Source organism: Austrofundulus limnaeus, unplaced genomic scaffold (assembly GCF_001266775.1).
Source record: "Austrofundulus limnaeus strain Quisiro unplaced genomic scaffold, Austrofundulus_limnaeus-1.0 Scaffold4, whole genome shotgun sequence".
Classification (NCBI taxonomy): domain Eukaryota; kingdom Metazoa; phylum Chordata; class Actinopteri; order Cyprinodontiformes; family Rivulidae; genus Austrofundulus; species Austrofundulus limnaeus.
The window spans coordinates 2944941-2965829 of NW_013952406.1; the positions used below are offsets into that span (position 1 = coordinate 2944941).

General features: G+C 39.9%; 1 protein-coding gene across 2 annotated transcripts in view; it reads left to right on the forward strand.

Moving 5' to 3' along the window:
• The window catches only part of plekhh3 (pleckstrin homology, MyTH4 and FERM domain containing H3), a 38530-nt gene that overhangs the window by 10739 nt on the left and 6902 nt on the right, over positions 1 to 20889 (forward strand). For both annotated transcript variants that reach the window (XM_014023395.1, XM_014023403.1), the window contains 8 exons: positions 5253 to 5347; positions 9956 to 10138; positions 11368 to 11525; positions 13446 to 13569; positions 14122 to 14419; positions 19036 to 19243; positions 19466 to 19593; positions 19858 to 19978. In XM_014023395.1, the coding sequence (XP_013878849.1) occupies positions 5253 to 5347; positions 9956 to 10138; positions 11368 to 11525; positions 13446 to 13569; positions 14122 to 14419; positions 19036 to 19243; positions 19466 to 19593; positions 19858 to 19978 (1315 nt within the window). The remainder of the gene's footprint in view (positions 1 to 5252; positions 5348 to 9955; positions 10139 to 11367; positions 11526 to 13445; positions 13570 to 14121; positions 14420 to 19035; positions 19244 to 19465; positions 19594 to 19857; positions 19979 to 20889) is intronic.

A 20889-nucleotide genomic window follows, 5' to 3' on the forward strand; every position in this document is an offset into this window, starting at 1 on the left:
CACACACACACACCTCCTCCTCTGGTCTCAAAACATGACTTTTTTTCTTTCCCCCCCTCTGTCCTCTGCCTTGGCCAGAATTTCTTGGCAGTGGTCTTGAGTAAACAGTGTATTTTTAGCTAGGAGGTCATTTAGGCCCAATCTTAATCACCACATTCCCATTTTCCCACCAGCCTAGTTTCAGGCAGCGCTATGGGGGAGGCGATAGGGACTGAAAGTGAAAGAGATACACCTGTACCCAAAGTAGAGGAATCGCTTTATTTTAATGAAATACTAAAAGTCTTGTAGTTGTATTTATCCAATGTACTTGTCAGTGTCTTTTAAAAATATTTTATAGTTATCTCTAAATCTAATGGAGATTATTTTATTGGAGACGAACGCTAACACAAGTATTGTGTAAAAAATGTCTTTTTTTTTTTTGCGTTTGTCTGAGTCAAATATATAAATTTACATGACAATTTTCATATATCTAATTAATGGTTCATTTTTGCAACCGTTGGTGTTTTAGTAGATGAAAGAACCCACTTTGTATGCTAGAACATTGCGGTCATTGAATCCGGAGAGCAACGACAGCCCCTTATTTTTTTTTACTTTAATTAATGTATCCAAATTGTGATTAGACCCTGGACTGAAATCAATTACTCATCCCTGTAGCAGTAACCACTAAGCTGAGGGTCACAAATTAATCAACCTAATGGGCTGCTCATATCATTAGATTTAAACGTGTCACTATTGTTGGCATCAGAAAAATGTGCTAGTTAAATGCTCATTATGTGTGATGACCTATTTGGAATGTGTAGTAACAGCCTATATACGTTGTTAATTTGATCCAATCCATGACCTTCAGACATAACGTCATTTACAAGGTTTGACCAAAATCTTGTTCAGCTCTTAAAGGAGACCTATTATGGGGGTCCTAGAACAASTTAGGATCCATCTGTGGGCTCTACAAAACATGTTCTTTTGATTTAATTCGCAAAATTAATCGCAGATATTGAAATTTCACCATGTCCGTCGGTTGCAGACATGAGCGTCTGCTGCGAAGCAGGAGGAAAGGAGAGCGGAAAAAGTTCAAAACTTATTTCTAGTGGCAGAAGAGGTTGGAAGATGGCTGTTTAATGTACGCTTTAATATTACTAAAACATTGCCATCCAAAAATAAAAACAAAATTAAATAAAAATAAAATTAATCTACACATTTATATCCTCCATGACTGTGAAGCAGCAGAACCGTCCTGTGAAGAAGTGGGCGGAGTCTCTGCTTGGGTTACGAGGAAATGAGCTGGGCTGAGTCCGGCCTGTGACATCACAGGCTGCGGGATTTGAGAACTTGACATTAATATACATGAAAAATGCATTTACTTAGAGTAAATATACCCTTGGGTGCATTTTTTTTGGTCCTAGGACTGTTTTTTTTTCATGAAGTACATACCCAAAGTTGAGTAAAAAAAACTTTAAAAAGTGAATTTTGCATATTAGGTCACCTTTAACATTCAGACAGATGGGTCTCACCAGCTTCAGCTGATTAGAATATACACAAAGCAGAAGTGATTGGTCTTTTGTGACACCTCTACTTTCTTGCGTAAATGTGATTGGGACAACTTTCAAACTTGCCTTACTTTAACACAAGGAATTTGGTAACAACATTCAATTTCCAGTAAATTTTTTTTTTTCCGACTAAACCTGATGTCCAAATTTAATTGTACACARCTGTGTAGTTCTTTAGGATGTAGTTGTGTTTTTTATTGTGTCATTTTTGGTAAAATTCTAACTTATTTTATGGGTTTAAATAAAATAAATGAGTCATTTTGGTTTACCAGTGCCATTAAGTTGGCGGGGCAGCCAACGGTTTATTTGCTGCTTTATTGTCTGATTCAATCTTTGGGATCTGGCTTGCCAGAATTTTCCTTTTTCTTTTTTTTTTAAAATGGTGTCTGTTTTGGTCGTTGCAGCATTTCCAGCTGCAGCATAAGAATGAACACGTTGGTGTTTCTAAAAGTAAAACCGCACTTCGTGTTGATCTCAAACCACAGAGCAGCATAAATCTCATAATTTTTAACACATTTCAAGTTTCAACAGATGTGCAGTGAGACATTAAAATCGTGCCTCTCTCTCTCTCTCTCTCTCTCTCTCGCTCTCCCACTCTCTCTCACTTGGAGTATATTTATACCTGGAGGGGAGGGTTAACGGAAGAAAGAGGTGCTGTCTGTAGATGAGCACCAACTCTTGTGTTTTTGTGCTGTCTAATCCCCATATCAAATTGTTTCCTGCACTCCACAGGAAGTTGCCCACTAAAGGCCCCATCACCACAGCCTCTGCTGGGGTTTCTGGGAATGTGGGGGTGGTAGCACTGGATGAGGGGTGGGGGTGGTCGGGGTTAGGCTGAGGGGTTGTGAGACTGTTGGACAGCTGTGGAGATGCAAAGCTACCACATCAATTCTGCTCAAACATTTGCCTCAAGCTGTAATACATGCTCCGTTTTTTTATTATTCACTTGGATACATCATAGATTACTCCTGAGAAAATAAACTCCCGACAAACACCAACATGTGGAAACTTTTAATAACTCATTAAATACAAAAACTCTARGAAGAAGTCATACTTTAAAGTGCTTATTGCTATGTTTTTGATTAACACAGTCATTTTAAAATTCATTTCCCAATCTGTTTATTTAAAACAGAATTGTGCTTGTTAATGCACATGTCTGTTATTGTTAAGCTGTGTCTTTATCAGCATTTTTTGTACTGATATAATCACAGACAGTATCACAAATGCCTCCTATCAGATCAGACACCTTGGTAACAAGGTTTGGCTGTAACAGGAAGCAGTTGGCTGATTTACAGGAGTAGCACTCTTGTGGTCTTTTAGTGGTCTCAAAATGAGATATTCAAAATTAGACTACGTTTTGAACACAATGGTTAAGCTAARTCTACAAAGACCATGTTTACTTTAAAGGTCAAGCATTCTGTGTTTCAAAGGTTGAAACTGGTGTTTTTGTTTTCCTCTGGAGGTCATGCTTTCATTACTTTCCATGGCTGGCTCAAAAGAAACAGATTAGACCTTGAAAGGATTTAAAAATGGAGACAGGCCTACATGGGGCTGAACATTTGGTAAGTTGGAAGGCCAGGTCTGTTGCAAAATCTAATATTTTCTTAGAAAGTCCGCAAATATGAGCCAAGTTTTGTTTTGATGATATTCCAAGATAGACAACCCTGTGTACAATTCTCTGAATTACCTGTTAAAAGTCATTATTTTTATGGTCAAATCCTGGTTTTGATTTGCACAAACCAGCTAGAAGCTTAGACTTGGGCTTTTAATCATACACTGTCCCTAAAACATGAATGTAACAATCTTTAAAGCCTTGAATTTGATATTTGGTTTTTGGATTCACYTTTTTGGACTTGGCATTCACATGTAAGTGATGGACTAACCCGAGAACCTGTCTCAGAGCAGCCTGGGTGGTAATAAGATATAAATTTAAGCTTCAGTAAAATAGAAACATGGGAGCTGTATAAAAAAAAGGGTTTTTCCCCATTTTTGGTCCCGAAAACCAAAATTGTTGTATAAAGTTGTAAACATGTTTATTTCTGCTTTGAAAGTATCTGTTGGCTTCGAGGAGGTTTGACTTGCTGCAGATTTTACTTTAAGGAGTCACTTGAGAAACGTTTAGTTTCTGGCAGTCCACTGTTGGCTCAGTTTTTATATCCCCAGAGCCTTTTAATTATTTATTCTTTTAGTTTATTAGTTTGTTAGTGTATTCTAAATTAAGATTTTTTTRAATTGTCTTCATAGGACAAGAAATTCAGCATTAAAAACTCTTTGCCAGATCTGGTCCTCTCATGTTGGTATTTCTGTAGATGCAGTCTACATCCCTTCTGGAGTGTCTGTCTGAGTGTTTCAGTTATGTAGCAGGGGCTATAAACATCCCAAAATAAAAGATGTCCTCACATTTCTGTTTATTTTAATATATTTAAGGGCTTATATACGCAGAAGCAATTCCCTACTGTATCATGCAACCAGACTTAAATATACAGCATGACTCATATTATGACAGTCATGAGTTTTTTTTCTCAGTTCTCCTTTCTGGTGAATGTTGATACCAAATTATACACATGCAGGAAAAAAATTGTACCAGCCGTATTGTTTTGTTGTCTGAAAAGTCAATTCTACAAATGCACGGTATGGGGGTGACCAAAATATATGCACAGAGTGTAGTTCAACCGGCTAAACCTTATTATAGACGTTATCAGCTCTGACTTCACAGGAAGAAAAGAAATAGCTTCTGCAGTGGTGTAAGGTGAGTCAAAGCAGATAAGCTTATACTGAGACTTATTGATTGCCAACTTCCGTGAGGAGGAACCTCCTGGAATTATCAGATCAATACTGACATAAATCAGCTGACAAAAGCACAGGTAACTAGAGGCCAATAACCTTGGGGTGGCAGGGCCTGATGCACTTCCTCAGTAGTAGTCCCAGGATGATGCTAAGAGGAAGGGGAAGAGGAGGAGGAGAGGAAGGAAGGAGGGAGGGAGGGAGTTTGTCTTATATCTCACATTTAGTCCCAGGAAATGGTGAAAATAAACGAGCTATCAAWTAAATAAATGAGGAGAGATAAAGCATCTCAAAAATTTAATAGACTGGAAATGAGCCTTGGCTTGAGATGATATGAATTTGACGTTAGCGTTGCCAGATCGGATGCTGACGAGTCGCTGAAAATTGCCGCTTTACGATCGGACACAAAGGAGAGAAGGAACGAACAGCCCTTCAGCAGATTTGCAGATGTTTTTGATGTTTAAGGTCCCAGCCGTCCAAGACTGTGACCTTTTGAACCTTTTGCTTTCCACTGACCGGCGCTGGCTGCCTGGCTGGCTGGGAGTCAGACAGGCGTCGCCCTGTCACGTTTATTTTCAGTCGCCTTTTCAGCTCGCCAGCCAGAGTGATAAAAGATAGTCGAGCTGTCCGCGGCGGCTCACTGCGTATCACCGTTTGTCAGCAGGCCCTTGCGTGCTGCTAGGGAGGGAAAGAGGGGAAAATGCGAGCGGGAAGATATTTGTGGCACTCCTGCCAGTCCTCCCCGGTGCGACCCCCGTTTTAAAAAGCGTCTGAAAGGCTTGTAGTTGGCAACAAGTCCAACAGTATGTGTCTGAGCCAATTACAGAAGCTGCCCCATGGTGGTGGGGGGTTTTAGAGGAAGGTCTGAGCTGAGAGGGGGAGCGAGGTTATTTACATTTTCTCTCCCACTGTTCTGCGCAGGCACACTGTCTCACAGTCACCTGTCAAGATGAAGAAACTGATCAGTGAGGAGAAGGAGATGGGGTTGCAGGAAGAACCTGAATTTTTGGTGAAAGGTGAGTCTCATTTGCACAGTGAACACAGTGAATACACAACTTTATTCAGACATCAGGTTTTGCTGTAGTATGCATGCACATATATGTTGAGAGAAGTTTAGATAAAAGTGTTTAGTTTACGTTTTTTTGCAGACTTGCGTTTTAGAAATGCATATCAAGAAAACAACCGGAAAAAAAACTCCTACAAACATCACTATTTAATATGGTTCAGGATAACCTTTTTTGTTTCATAGTTTGTATTAAACACTTTTTAAATGTCTGAAAATTGTGGCATACGCTATTTTTCACAAGACCACATTATGTGAATAAATTACCTCGTGACATTAATTAAAAAACCTGAAGTTGCAGGCCTAGTTTCAGTCATTAAATGTGCTGTACCGGTTTATGCTTCTCATGTGATTAAATGTAGTATTTATTTCATCACTCAAACTGTCTCTTGTTGCAGCTCCATGCTTGGCTGTTGCCCTGTAGCTAACCCTTCCCTGACCACATGTGGTGCACAGCTACTGGCATTAGAAGCCTTGTCTTGCATATTTTGGAGGAATGATCTCATGGGTATATTTTTGTGCAAATCTGTTTTCATTCTCTTTTTTTCTTTTTTTGGCCTGCTGAAATGGAGCAGTAAAATGCCATCGCTTGGTTACATTCTGTCCTGTTTGGAGTGGCYACAGTCACATTGCCTAATTCTGACTGCAGTTGCCATGCCTCCCTGGCTGGCCCTACTACTCTTCGACTCCGTTTCTCACAAAGTTTTTCTACAAACCAGAGGAGCTATTTTTCATGCCCCGCTGTTTTTTTTTTTTTTTTTTTTCAAATTGAAGCTTTTGCACCACACCACTATTCTCCACTAGACCACAGTCTTACAGGCACCCCTACTGAAGGACACCTGAGGGTGTTGGATAATCCCTCTCATTTTTCTCTATTTGGTGCACAAGAATGTGTTTGGAAGAAAGCCTCTATTAGGGCKTTTTCGCCTACTTTGTGCTTGTGTGTGTGTMTTTTTTAAGACTTCCTTAGGCTATATGGGGTGAATATTGCCTCAGTGTCTAAAATAGGCCACTGCCTTTGCAAATATAGACTGATGATGTGAGGATAAATTGTAAAAGCCATAGCGTGGTGACAGAAAGAGATGTTGACATTGGTTTATTGACATACCTTTTGTTGATTTACAGTTAAAATTACTTCTCACATGATGCACAGTTTTGCATGCTCCAATAAATTGCAGCTTAGCTGTCTGGATTTTTCTGAGCCTAAAGGGGMTAAAAAGGTTCTGTGAGTCTAATATATAGAAATGTCAAGTTCAGGTTTGATTTAGAAATAAATGATAAAAACACTGATTTGCCCCATTTTTTTGAAAAAAAAAGTGATAAGCATTTTTTTTACATTTATACCATTATCTTGCAAAAATAAGAGTTAATAGCCATTTGACCACATTCGGATTTGTAATAATTGTTGATTTTACTTGATATTTTAAACAATTTTTGCAACATTTGAGATCTCCACCCAGGTCGTAACTTTAATTTGGAGGGGATCACAAAATTTCACAAATGTTTTATAAAAATTCCTGTATAAGTTTTAATGGAATACCAAAAAAAGCTAGTGCAGCTCATCTTTAAAGGGCCAGTATTATGTGTTTCTCAGGCATATATTTAAATACTATACCATAATAAAGTATGTATGTCACCTTTAGCTGTTATTAAAATGCTGTTTTTATGTTTAAATAGAAAATAAACTTATCTTCTCATCACTTCCTCTTCTAAACGCCTTGAAACTGGCCTCTGTCTCTTTAAGAACCACCTTCCGCTTCTGTTTTGCCCATTTCGGTGCGTGGGGGTGGGGGTCTTGCTCGTGGGTTGGGGGGATGGGGCTGCAATGATGCAGTTTACTTGGCATCTGAAAATACATCTCCTCAAAGGTATTTTTAATCTGAAAAGAGTGAGTGAGAACTAATGTTGAGAGCTCAGCAGACAGTTAGCTTTCACTTTCACTTTCACCCGAGAGCCTGCAGGAGTCATGGGCAGGGTGTGTAGGGTGGGGGGGGGTGCGCTCTGCCATGAGTAAGTTCGGCTTAAAGACATGTCCCAGGGGCGTTTCTGGTCCCAAAAAACGTTTTCTGGTCCCCACCTGTCGTTTTGCTCCTCAGCATGGCTTCATAAAAACGCTGCAGGATTTCTCAAACATGCATGAATGAGTCACAGCAAGGCTTTGGGCATGTTTTTTTATGAGAGTATAACATTATAACATGATACAAAACTCAAAAAAGTTGATTTTACATGATATTGCCCCTTTAATTTATTTAATTCATGTATGAACAAATTGTACTTTAAAGTAAAATGTACTTTAATGATTATAGTTTGACTTAACATTGTGCAACAGGATGTTTATGGAAGAGAAACTGCGTATTCGAAGAATAGCAGGAGGATTGCAGTAAAATAAAATACACAGAAAGAGATTGTTTTCTCAGTCCTTGTTTGAGGGGGCAGGGCACTGCGGGGGTCAAAGGTCACAAATGAAACAAATTAAGGGCGAGCCGTGGCCCCCAGGGGAAACATTAGCAGGCTACAGAGATGGGATCCAGATGGAAGATCATGAGTGGGGTGCACAGGGGGTCTTTGGACTTTTCGTCTCTTTCGGACTCTTCTTTGCTGTTTCTTATCGCGCTGCTTAAAGATGTCCAAATGGGCAGCATCTGTGGGACATCCTCTGTCTGTGACAGAGGCGTCGGGGTGGCAGACATGACCTGGTTTCAGTGTTTTCACCCAGACAGCTTGTCTGCCTCAACTAACCCACATCCAGTCTGCTAGCAAGCTCAGCCCTACCTAACTCAGGTCTTTTATAAATCTTTTTCACATCAAGTTTTAATTCTAATCCCATCTGATGTGGTGTACAGTAACTCTTGCGACTTTACTCTGGACTATATTGGATCGTTTATGGCAGGTTAAAGCTGAGAGACCTAGCCTTTACCCCTCTGTTTRTTTTTATTTTGAGCAACAGCAAAGCAGTGAGATCTTTGTACTGCCTGGGAAAACCGCACTGGGGTAAGGTTAAAAAGAAGGGCGAGAGGAYAAATGGGCAGATGAAAGCAAAAAGGAAGAGGGTGAGAGCAGGAAGAAGAAAAGATGCTGGTGAAATGAGCGCTCGGCTCGCAGGTGGCACGCAGCTTGCTAACCACAGAGGAAGTTGTGATGCTGTTGTGGTGTCATTACACTTTTCACAGGGTTGTAAGCTCAAGGTATATTTTTCTAATTGTTCCTTTTAAAACTGCTCTCGAAGCAGGCGTGCACAAGCCATATGGACCCACATGCAGTCAACCTACATTTGTCACACTGCCAGTCTAAAAGAGGACCTGCTCCAGGTGGGCTGCAGCAAATCTCTTCTCACACACACCATCAGCCCCCAGTACAAACTCTGACTCCTACCCTCAAACACACTTTGTTTCTGTTTGTCTACAGCCTATTGATTTAGATATTACTCTGCCAAACTAATTTCTCTGCTCAAAGAATAAACATTTACTGAGTAAAAAAACCTAGCTTTCTTGACAAATAAATAAATAAAAATGAATTAAAAAAGAAAACAAAAGCACTTTGGATTTGAAAATTCAAGACGGCCACCACAGCTAATTCCAAATGGCTTTAATTCAGCTGTTTTAAAAAAAATATTGAGCTGAAATTTTATGTGATTGTGTCTGAGAAAGACCCCCCCCCAAAAAAAATAAAATAAACATGCTGAATGCTAGTCACAAATTATTATTCTGATTGCCAATGCTAATCCCGAATTAAGATAACCGAAAAAAGGCTAATGCTAATTTTACAAAGGGCTATAATTCAGCCACGTTTAAATATACACAACAATCTTTAACAAAATCTAAATACAAATACAAAATCCAAGATCCGAGGTGGCACGCAAGGTGTCCAACCAGGTGTGCCCCCCCTGGCTCCACCCTGTGAGGTGATCATTTTGAAAGTGGTTAAACCCAAAAATGCTAAATATAAACACACACACGTAAAAACACAAGCGTTTACCTTTTGCTTTTAGCTGCAGCTGATTATAATAATAATAATAATAAGAGTTGCATCATTGAGCCCTTAAAGCCACAATGGCTGCTGTTTCTCTCCATCACACTCCAGTAACTCTGCTCCAGTAACTGCCCCCCACCCCAATGTTTTTTTCCCCCTTCTCACTCTGTTAACCTCAAAAGTGGTAATTAACTTTGGCAGCATGCATCACTTAATGCCTATGCTATTAGCTGGCTGTATTTTTATCCTCCCAGCATTTACCCCAACAAGGCAGTCACACAGAAACTTCCACAAACTTTGCGGAGAACTGCACACCTCGAGGAGTTTTCTCAGTAAAGACGTGGCATGGCAGCTTTGGTTAACTCCATGATTTATCCTCCTACTGCACAGAGATTTCAGGAGAGATGCTTTATTTTGTACAAATGGTGTGAACTACTGGATTATTGGATGACCCATCATGCAAAATTCACATTTAAAATGATTTTATGGTACTTATCTATTCAGTTAACAGATTATTGCTGCTGTCCTGCCATGCGTTATTGGATTTTGAAGCGGACTTGTCAGGTGATGCTGCTTTGTCTCTCGTTGAAAGGCTGGCTGCTGCGGGAGGTGCGAGGCAGTTGGATAAAGCACCGTCGGTACTGGTTTGTGCTGAGCCAGGATTCCCTCGACTACTACAGCGGACCAGAGAAAGGCGCTCGCAGACTGGGCACGCTGGTCCTCACCAGCCTCTGCTCGGTCATTTGGCCAGACAAACAGACGTTCAAGGAGACAGGTGAGCAAGACAAACGTATGGACGCATTCTGCTAAAATGTAACAGACACTCTCTTTTTTTTGGACACTTTTCTGGTGATTTTTGTACAAATAAAAATAAAAATGTAGTCGGACCTGCTTTAATCCCCTAGATGTTTAACAATAAAAAATAAAAAAAATCCCCAAATATCTTTCCTGGAATCTCTGGCTGGGAAATGATGTCCTCTGATCCACTTCTCCCTTCCATGTGTGCAACAGTTCTGAGTATGTTTGGGAAATCCCAGTTGTATCCAGAAACATGGCTTACGGTTGGGTTAGATTCCTCTCTTCTGAATAATACTTTATTTTTAGAAAAATGAAACAAAAGTTAAAGATCCAATAGGAAAGAGTTGGCTTATTCTTTTTTTTTTTACTTTTTAAAAGCTGTTTTCCTCAGAACTTTGTCTGCCTGTTCATTAGTGGTGGGAATTATTCACCGTTGACTTGACCAAACTAAAATGCCCAGATGATTCAATGAACACAAACCGAGGTCTTACCAACTCAGTATACATGGGGATTTTTGCAGCAGAAGTTTTTTCAGAAGTAGCTTTGTGACAAGTTTCAGTGGCTGTTTCACTGCTAAATGGATTTATGTTCCCTTACTGAGAAGTATGTCACAAGAGAGCTGCATTAAATCTACTTCCTCTATGTATCTTCTGATTGATACCAACAAATTCTAGTTCCCCAAAAATGGGTTGAAATTATGACATCACTGACTTTCTACAGCTGAGTAATTGAAGGATAACAAATAATAATAATAAAATCTAAAAACAGCAATTACAGCCTATGATTATTTGTAATAAAAACACATTAAACATGAATAAAAAAACCTCAAATGTTTGGATTTGCACTTCACCTAGAACTTCAACAAAGAGTAGTGTGCTGCCAAGTCACGTAGCAGGAAAGTCTGATAACAGCCGTGCTGCTGCAGATCAAGCCGGGCTGCCTGGGGTTTATCTAATACTTCCTCTGTGCAAGAAGGAAGCATGCCTTTCTTTCACTTTTATTGCGAGAGGAGACCATATTCAGAATAACTGCCCTTGTTTGGTTTTGGTGTGGCCCGAGGTTCCGCTCAGTCTTGACCTTTAAACCCAAACGAAACCGAGAGAGGAAGTCGACCTGCGGACTGTCCCATGCAGCTCTCTTACCCATTTTCTTAAAACACCCTGGAAGATGATGCACGTTTTGAAAAGTGACACTTTCTCTTTTCAGGTTACTGGAGCATCACGGTTTATGGACGGAAACACTGCTACAGGCTGTACACCAAGCACTTCAACGAAGCCGTGCACTGGGCCTGTGCCACCCAGAAAATCATCGACACCAAGTCCCCCGTGGAAACACCAACACAGCTATTGATTCGCGACATCGAGGTGGGCCACGCGAAAAGCACACAAACGTACTCGTGTTGCCACCGAACTACCTGCGATAACACAAACTGCACGTTATTTACCCCACCGTGTTAACATGGAAACCACACGASCGCACTAGGCTGCGAGTCCAAAGTTTATTCTCTTTTTGAATGAGCTCATTTGATGTCATCACACAGGGGGACAGAATGTAAAAACAGAGGGCTTGGAAGTTTTAAGAAAAAGATACTTCCGATTATTTAATGCTTAGAAAATGGATCTGAGGAACTTGGAGATTGTTTTTCTTTAAACTTCCCATGTGCAGAAAGCGTGTTTTATAAATAGCTGTGTTTTCAGAACAGGAGAGAGAACACAAAGTGCTGCAATTCCATTGAGCAGACCGAGGASTGAGCTTGCTTCAGTCCACCCCTGGGGTGAAAAGAAGGGGCAGTTTTTGGCAGCAGAGGTGGGAGAGGGTTTGGCAAGGAGCATTCGGACCAGATAAGCAGCCCTTTGCCTCGCCTCCTGTCTCCGTAATCTCTCAACGAGAGGCTCTAATCTCAGAGAAAGTGCTTAATCTACTTGCCTCGGTCTACTGCTGTCTGCTTTGCCAGAAGGGGCCAAGTTTAGACCTTTTTTTAAAAAGAAACAGACAAGTCCTGCTTTTAAAGTGCTCTTCATTCATTTCTTGGAGTTTTCCATCTGAGCACTGCTTAGTCTTTCAAACAATCTCTGTAGATTTATGTCTCCCTTCGTTTTAAACAAAGGCCCGCTCTTTTCATATAAGCAAGGACTGTTTCCTTTCGTATGTGAGAGCAGAACCGCTGCTGTACAAATCAAAGAGAGACTGAACTGATGCATATTATTCTGGACAGGATAGCTGCTTATCTTTATAGCTTCATGCTCCAGATACACTAAGGAAGCTGTCAGTGAAAAAGAATAAAACTGGAGCATATTAAAATTTGACATTCTCTAAATTCTGATAAACAGCGTCAGGAAATGCAACAAAATATGTTAAGGCACAAAACACAAACGGTGGAGCCAAAAGATGTTTGGTTTTAAACAGGCTGATCATGTGTTGTCGTGGCTGTGATGTTTTGTTGGTTTGGTTGTCACGTTACAAAAACTTTGTGGTTACTGGGATATTTTAGGGGTTTGCCTGCAACTGGTGACGATAGATTATTAATCTATTTAACATTAAAGTGTTTTTTTTTAATGCGTCTGTCTTTTTTCCAAGCAAATTTCCAGTAGATTCCTACTCTGGAGGTCAAATTATAACTTATGCTAGCGACGAGCTAATACATACAGTATAAGGCAATATAGCGCCGGCGCTATAGTATTTTACAGTATTTTTACAGTCTTCATTTTACAGTTAAAATAGATGTTTTCAAATAAAGTCTAATGTTACAACTAATCAGGGATCCCTTTAAAGGCGAAGCTGAAAAATGTTAACTTTGCCACACTAAGGATGGGAAAATCTACCCCGTCTTGCAGCGATGGAGAGGGGTTGGTGGGATTGGAGGGGTTGCAGAGTCAGGAGAGAGCCAGAGCAAGCGCAACGTTACTAATGAGTAACAGGTGCTTGAGGGCAGTAGCATGGAAGCCATCTGTAGTGCTAGAAGGCATCAATCCGCACAGGCTGTGAAAGACAGAAACGCACGCACGGTAAACTCACTGACACCCACGGATAAAGTGTAACGTGTCAGCCGTGCAAGTGTGCTTTGCTGGGTCATCACTTGACCTTCCTGTGGCTTTGAAAGTTGCCAGAGCTGGATTGTGACCCTGGTCGAACCGACCTCAGTCAACTGAAACAAACACACACAGCCGCAAACTCAGACTATGCCCTCGGGTTGAGTTCAGAAACACTGAATGAAAACAGAAATCATGTTTCCAACAGTTTACTGCAATAATCATAACAGTTCATTTCCTCGCTTGTGTTCACAGGAGAATAAGTTTAATCCTGAGGTAGTGGAACATATTTACCAGCACAACCCCATCCTCAAGTACACCCAGGGCCCCTTGTATGCTCCTCTGCTGCCTTTCCCTTACGGCAGTCTGGAGCACACATGTAAGTACTTATGATTGGTTTGTAATACGTGATCACAACCTCTGGATGTGAAATTACAGTTAAAGCTTATAATACTGTTAAAGGCCTTGCATTGCTTGAACGATTGCATATCACCCGCTGCCCCTCATGTCAGATGTTTAGACAAAGATCATTTTATAATGAGAAATAAATGTTGTATTTGGTCAAAAAGTATGTGTCGTGATTGTGAAAGACTCTCATCTGTTAGTACATGAAATTGGATCTTTTATTGGCCTGACTCCAAAAATAATTCTTGTAAGTTTTAATACATTTTTTACAGTAGTTCATGAGATATTTTGGTAATAAACACATGTACACACAATCTGGGTCAAAGACCTCATTGTCCACCTTTGTCCCTTGGTAGTGGGCGATAAATATTCTTCTAGGACTTTGTGCCAAATAGTACAGTATCTACTTTCAGATGTTCTGTATGATCTCTGGAAGATGTTAGCTTTTACAAAGGTACAAAGACATTCTGTTCTATAAACAAAACCAAAGTATATCTGTTCTTCTGATCCTTCTGTTTTTTTTCAGATCACAATGGGAAAGGCTACAGCTCGGTGCGCGAMGAGGCCGTGAAGCTCTTTAACTGCCTGCAGCAGCTGGAGTCGGCGCTGGAGCCGGTTCCCATCATTCAGGGTGTGCTGCAGACCTGCCTGGACCTGCGGTCCCTCCGCGACGAGGTCTACTGCCAGCTAGTGAAGCAGACTAGCTACACGCCTTCCCCGTACACGGCGGCGCATCTCCGTTACTGGCAGCTGCTCACCTGTATGAGCTGCTCCTTTCTGCCTGGTCCCAGTGTGCTCAAATACCTGCGATTCCACCTCAAAAGGTGAGATGCCCAGCATAAGTTGTAGAGGTACAGCTCAACTTCAGGACATCTGAACATATTAGCTAGATTTTTTTAAATCCAGGCTGTAAGTTTTTGAAGCAATCTTAGCTCACCAAAAAGTAGGGCTGCAAAATATATCGCAAAACATATCYTCATCGCAATATCAGTGTGCACAATATTCATATCGCAAAGAACTGCTTGGAGTGCAATAATTGTTGAAGAATTGGATTTGAAGAGTTTTAAAGTTGTATTTTTTTATGCTTATGCAATATTTAGGCAGTAGGACAGTCACACAGCAGCTAAAGCTCATACCAGACACAAAGTACATTGCCAAAAATGCTAAAGATCACATWAAGTAAGAAGTACCGTATTTATTCAAGTATAATACGTAAAATTAAATCCATAAAATCATCCATAAAGTTGGGGGGTAGTACTATACTATATTATACTATACTATATAAATATTTTTACTTATGTATTTTAACTGAAATATTGGCTTCATTCACAAAATGTCGGAAATGAGACTGTGTTGTAAAAAGCAGTTGAAACGATCTTACCTCTGACACTCCTCCGTGCCTCAGAGCGAGATAATAACAGATCCAGACAGGCGACAGGATGTGAAAAAAGTAGTCCTGCACCTTAGTAATGATAGTGAACTAATGACATTAGCGTGTGACCGAGCCGCTCCTGGAACAACAACAAGCACATGTTCGCCTGTAATGGCTGCCGTCTACCGCTGTTCTGAAAAAGTTTGTATCCTTGAAAAAAGTTTCCCCACCAGAGGGGGCGCTCGTGAGTAGGAAGTAATCTGCTTTTCCCCCACAAGATGGTCCAAACCTCATGTGAAGTCTCTGACTTTTTTGTTGCGCATCCTGGTGGCCTATGTGTAAAATGCCAGAATTCATATGATGCTGCTACAGCTGATACTGTATATATTTGTTGTCAAAATAATTTTAGTACATATGTTGTTAAAATAAAATGAACAGTCCAATGATCATTTTACTGATATGTATAAAGACTGCAAAGGCTGAAAAATGTTGAAGTCTGTATGAAATTTGAGGTAGTTTGAGGATTAATTTTTATGCTTTTTAAGCTCAAAAAGGATGTGTCGTATTATACATGAGATCGTTTAATACACAAATAAATACGGTACATATTAGAAAGGGAGGAAAGAAAAAGAAAGACATATTGTATCTGATATCATTGCAATATTTACAAACATTATCGCCATCACAAGATATTCTAATATCGTGCAGCTCTACCAAAAAGACTAAATTTTGGTTTGGTAGCAGGTGAGCAATAACCCCAATGCATATTTTGAACGCAACACATTGTGCAACATCTTTGTTATAATCCTTGGCATTTACTGTTGTTGAGGTTGACCCTGTTTGACTGTTAGCAGAATAGTTAATGAGCATGGGTTAATAAATCTTCAAGTTTTCACCAAAATGGTTACAAAAAGGGGGAAAATCTAACAATGCAACTTCTTTTTCCTGCTTTTAACTCATCTGTTTGTGGAAACTTGACTTGTAAAGGACAGGTGGAGAACACGTGTTGACTTTGCTGACATAAAAACTGCAGTTAGCATTAATATCACAAGGTCTTTTATTTACTTTTAAAATTGATTTTACAAGGGTGTGAGTTAAAATGCCATCAGACCTGGAGTCGGCTGTTGGTGGCTAGGAGGAGCCTGCTGTTGAGAACAGGTTTAGCTGGGAGGTGAAGGTGAACCAGTAGTGGTGAGTAAGTAGCAGGGAAAGAGAGGAGTCTAGACGCTGGACAAAAAGCAGGTGCCAGTTTTCCTAACCACTGGTTTAGATATAYTAGCGAGATATGCCTTCACATTGTTAACATGCTCCCCCAGACAGATACAGGGTTTGAGGCCTGGATTTGCAGGTCTGAATTAGCCTCTCTGTCGAGCAGACTAATCTAAGTTGTTAGCAGTGCTGATCTCCTGCTCTAGACTTTCTAACACCATGCCATGAAACCGCTGCAGTTTTCTATCTATATTTCTGCACTGGGAATTGGCCTCTAGCTAATGGAACAGTTGCATGCAATGGTAATTCATAATAACACTGTGGAACTGGCTGGCTCTGTGTTTTGATACGTCTTGCTGTCGCTCTCACGCACTCCCTCTCTCAGCGGATCGGCMCTGAGACTGCAGCTGGGCAGAGCTAGAACCGGAGCCTGGCAGCAGGCCCAAAAGCACTCCTCCTTTCACTCCCCTCCGGTGCCCTAAGAAACCCCCAGGGAATGTCTGCTGTCAGAGAATAGGCCAGGAGAAAGAAAGCAGAGCGAAAGGAGGGAGAGGCGAGAGGGGAGGCAAGAAGGCAGGAAACGGCAGAAAGGGGTGAAGAGAGGAGAGGAGAGGATGGGAAGGATCACAGAGACTCAGTGGAACATTCCTGATTATGTTTCAGCAGGACAAATCCCACCCTGTGGCCATTTGCTTATGAGATAGCAGCACACTAAAGTATACGAGTGATCTTCTCTGTGGCACTTTGTGTCTTTGCTGTTTTTGTGTCTTGAGATCAATTTTTGTGTCGATGCTGAGTCATGGGTTTACACCATTTTCCTTTTATAGTTTTCCTCTGCATGTTTTTTGCAATCAAACTATTTCTGCTTGCATTGTGCTGCTTTAACTGTTTTTAATCCAAATGTTCAGCTCAGTTTGGAACATTGTACTATGACTTTTAGTATGTGTAACTGTATAACTTACATTTTTTATGCTCCCCATGTATATACATTCAGGCCTTTTCAATTGCTGTATTTATTCATGTATAATACGATCTCATGTATAATACGACCCCCCCCCCCTTTTTTTGAGCTTAAAAAGCATAAAAATTAATCCTCAAACTACCTCAAATTTCATACAGACTTCCAGATTTTTCAGCCTTTGCAGTCTTTATACAWATCAGTAAAATGATCATTGGACTGTTCATTTTGTTTTAACAACATTTGTACTAAAAGCTATTTTGACAACAAATATATATCAGCTGTAGCAGCATCATATGAATTCTGGCATTTTACACATAGTTCACCAGGATGCGCAACAAAAAAGTCAGAGACTTCACATGAGATTTGGGCCATCTTGTGGGGGAAAAGCAGATTACTTCCTACTCGCGAGCGCCCTCTCTGGTGGGGAAAAGTTTTTTCAAGGGTACAAACTTTTTCAGAACACCGGTAGACGGCAGCCATTACAGACGAACATGTGTTTGTTGTTGTTCCAGGAGCGGCCCGGTCACACGCTAATGTCATTAGTTCGCTATCATTACTAAGGTGCAGGAATAACCCCCCCCCATTTTTCACATCATGTCGCCTGCCTGGATCTGTTATCTCGCTCTGAAGCACGGAGGAGTGTAAGGGGTAAGCTTGTTTCAACTGATTTTACGACGCGGTCTCATTTCCGGACTCAATAATTTAGTGAATGAAGCCGATATTTCAGTTAAAATACATAAGTAAAAATATTCATCGAGTATATTACTACCCCCCAACTTTATGGATGATTTTTATGGATTTAATTTTACGTATTATACTTGAATAACTTCAAAAACATTGCTCTCTTTGAGATTTACTTCAGCAAAAATTACTCCTTCATATGCTCCGTTAAGCTTTTAGCTGGTTGCAAAGTTTTTAACTTTCAGCTATGATTTTTGCTTCTTTTGGTGTCCATATACAGTTTTGCTAATTTTAGCTTTTAGCTATCGTTCTGCTATTTTTGGCTTTTGATTTTGGTTTTGCTAACTTCCTCTTTTTAACTACTGTTTTGCCAATTATAGTCTGCCAATTCCTGTTTTCAGGTTTTCTTATCAACAAACTTCAACAGTCACCCACACAGCTTTTACATAGAAAATTTTGATAACACATTATAATAACTACACCTTATTTGGCCTTACTTAATCTTTAATAAATGGTTAGTTAACTTTGAAAACGTAATTAAGGATGATTCAGACTTAATAAGCTATAAGTTATTAATTATTTACCCATAAAGGCTAATTACTTTTAAAGCCAGCATGCTCACTGTTTATAAATGCTTAATAACTCATGAATTAACTATTCTATATACTAAAGTTTTTATAAAGTGCTACCAATTTTTCTCTTGTTGTTTACACATACTCTGTCACACTGGATTTTACACCTTTAACTGCCACGATTAGTCAGACTTTTGGCTCCAGTTGGAGTGGGCCGTCTGCTACTGCTTGTTCTCATAAACGGAACACACACACACCCACACACACCTTTCATAACTACTAACAACTCAACTGGGATGATCTTTAAAGTCACTCTGGTTCACAGGAGCCGAAACACCTTTTCCTGTTTCATACAATATCCAGTTGAACATGTTTTTTTTTTGTTTTTTTCAAATTTTCTTTACTTCAGATGGTTCAGGAATATTTTGTCCTTGAAGTCCCTAACAGCTAATGTTTACCATTCCCAACAAAACAAAAATGAAAATAGAACTTAATAAAAATCCACAATCACAGTTTACTTCAGTCACTACAGATTAAACATCACAAGACTGCTCTTCTTTTCCATGTTGAAGTTTTTTTTTGTTTAAATTGCGCACTTATTACTTGCACAGGCACAAACACTTAAACTCTTTTTGTCTCCTGCAGAATTCAGAGCCAGAGTCCTGAATCTGAGATGGATAACTATGCATCATTCATCAGCGAAGCTCTGGAGAAGACAAAATGTCGGGAGTGTGTGCCGTCCTGGGAGGAGATCCAGATGCTGATGAATCGACAGGAGATGCTGTGCACGGTTCACTATCCAGGCCCCGGATCTTGCCAGCTCTACATRAGCTCGCACACCACTGCCAATGAGGTTTGGGAGCATTTATCTGTATTCTCTTTGGAAACTCAACTTTTCTCAGGCTTTTCTCTGTCTCCCACATGCTCTTATTTTAACCTTCATCTCCTAGTCTGGACTGACACTAAAAGGAAAAAAAAATAAATAAATAAAAGCATGACAATTATGAAAATTGAAACTCTCTCTTGTTTTGACTCTTTAAAACTAAAAGCTTTTTTTTCTACTTTCTTCCATCAGGTGGTCCGAAGGATGCAGGAGAAGCTTGGCCTTCGTGACAGTAGAAACACATTTGCACTGTATGAACAGAATGCACTGTGGGAGCAGCCGGTCCCAGGGAGCACTCTGATTGCAGACATCCTGACCAGGTTTTTTAAAAAATTATTTTCTATAAAAGAGCAACAAGACTGCATGTTAGAGGAGTGGTGACCAAGTAGTAACAGAATGTGTATTTATTTAGTTTATACTCACTCTAAAAACACAAAAACAACTACAAATCTGTTAATTTTTTTTACAGAGGAAGGATCTGTGTCATCAGAATGTTGCATGATACGATTAACATTAACTGTTAAATTACTAAACGGTATTAATTGCGAAGATAATATTTGAACTGCCTTTGTTTGTGTCTGCAGCCTCACCACCAAAGAGTCAGAGTCAAAATCCCAGTGGAAACTGTGTTTCAAACTCTACTGCCTGCTGGACGCAGACAGCATATCAGTGGACAGCATCGAGTATCTGTTCCTCTTCGAGCAGGTAATGAAACATTACGCAGATCTTCAGTGGACAGTGTTCTTGTTGTCAAAATGTTACGAATGACCTACAAAGTGTTGATGAGAACCTTTTGTTACTGGAGTTCTTTAGTTTTTACAGAATGAGCCGCGATCACAGTCATTAATCTAACATGCTGTAGATGCAGTAGAATGCACCGAGTACCTGGGTTGTTATAGTTAACTAAAACGAACTAACGAAAACTGAAATAGAAAAACATTTTAGTTAACTAAAATAAATCAAAACTGTAATAAAATGAAAAAAAAAACAATAACTAACTAAAACTGTATAATCTTTTTGCAAAACTAACTAAAACTAACTAAAATTATAGATGGAATATCCTTAGTTTTAGTTTTTGTCAATGTATTTTGAGCCATGTGGGTCTTTTTTTTTAAATTGAGTAGTAGTAGTGGGCAACTTACGGCACCTCATGGTTTGTAACACTTGCTTAAACTCTGCTGTTCAGCATCGTCTGCTAAATGACAACAACAAAAGTTGGGAGAAAGCGGCAAAGTCCACTTTGGGATTTCTTTGAATATGACTGCGAGAAAAATAAAATCAAGTGTCTTGTAGTGGAAACTGTGAAAAATAGGTGGAATAATTCTCAAGGGAAAAACTGCATGAATCAAGCTCGCACAAGATGGCTAACTATGGCTATCTTGACACGCTAGCTTCTCTCAGTTGCTCCCGTGAAAAAGAAGCAACAGTTTGGAGACAACTATTATCCCTGTCCTAAAATAATCACCCAAGTCCCTAGTTGACTAAATTGAGTTACGCAATTATTTTAGGAAGGTGTCACTATAATGTCTGCTTTAACTAGCGACCAAATAGCTGCTGGTTAGCGAACTCACAAGAACATCACAAGCTTGAGGATGCATTAGCAAATATGTTTATTC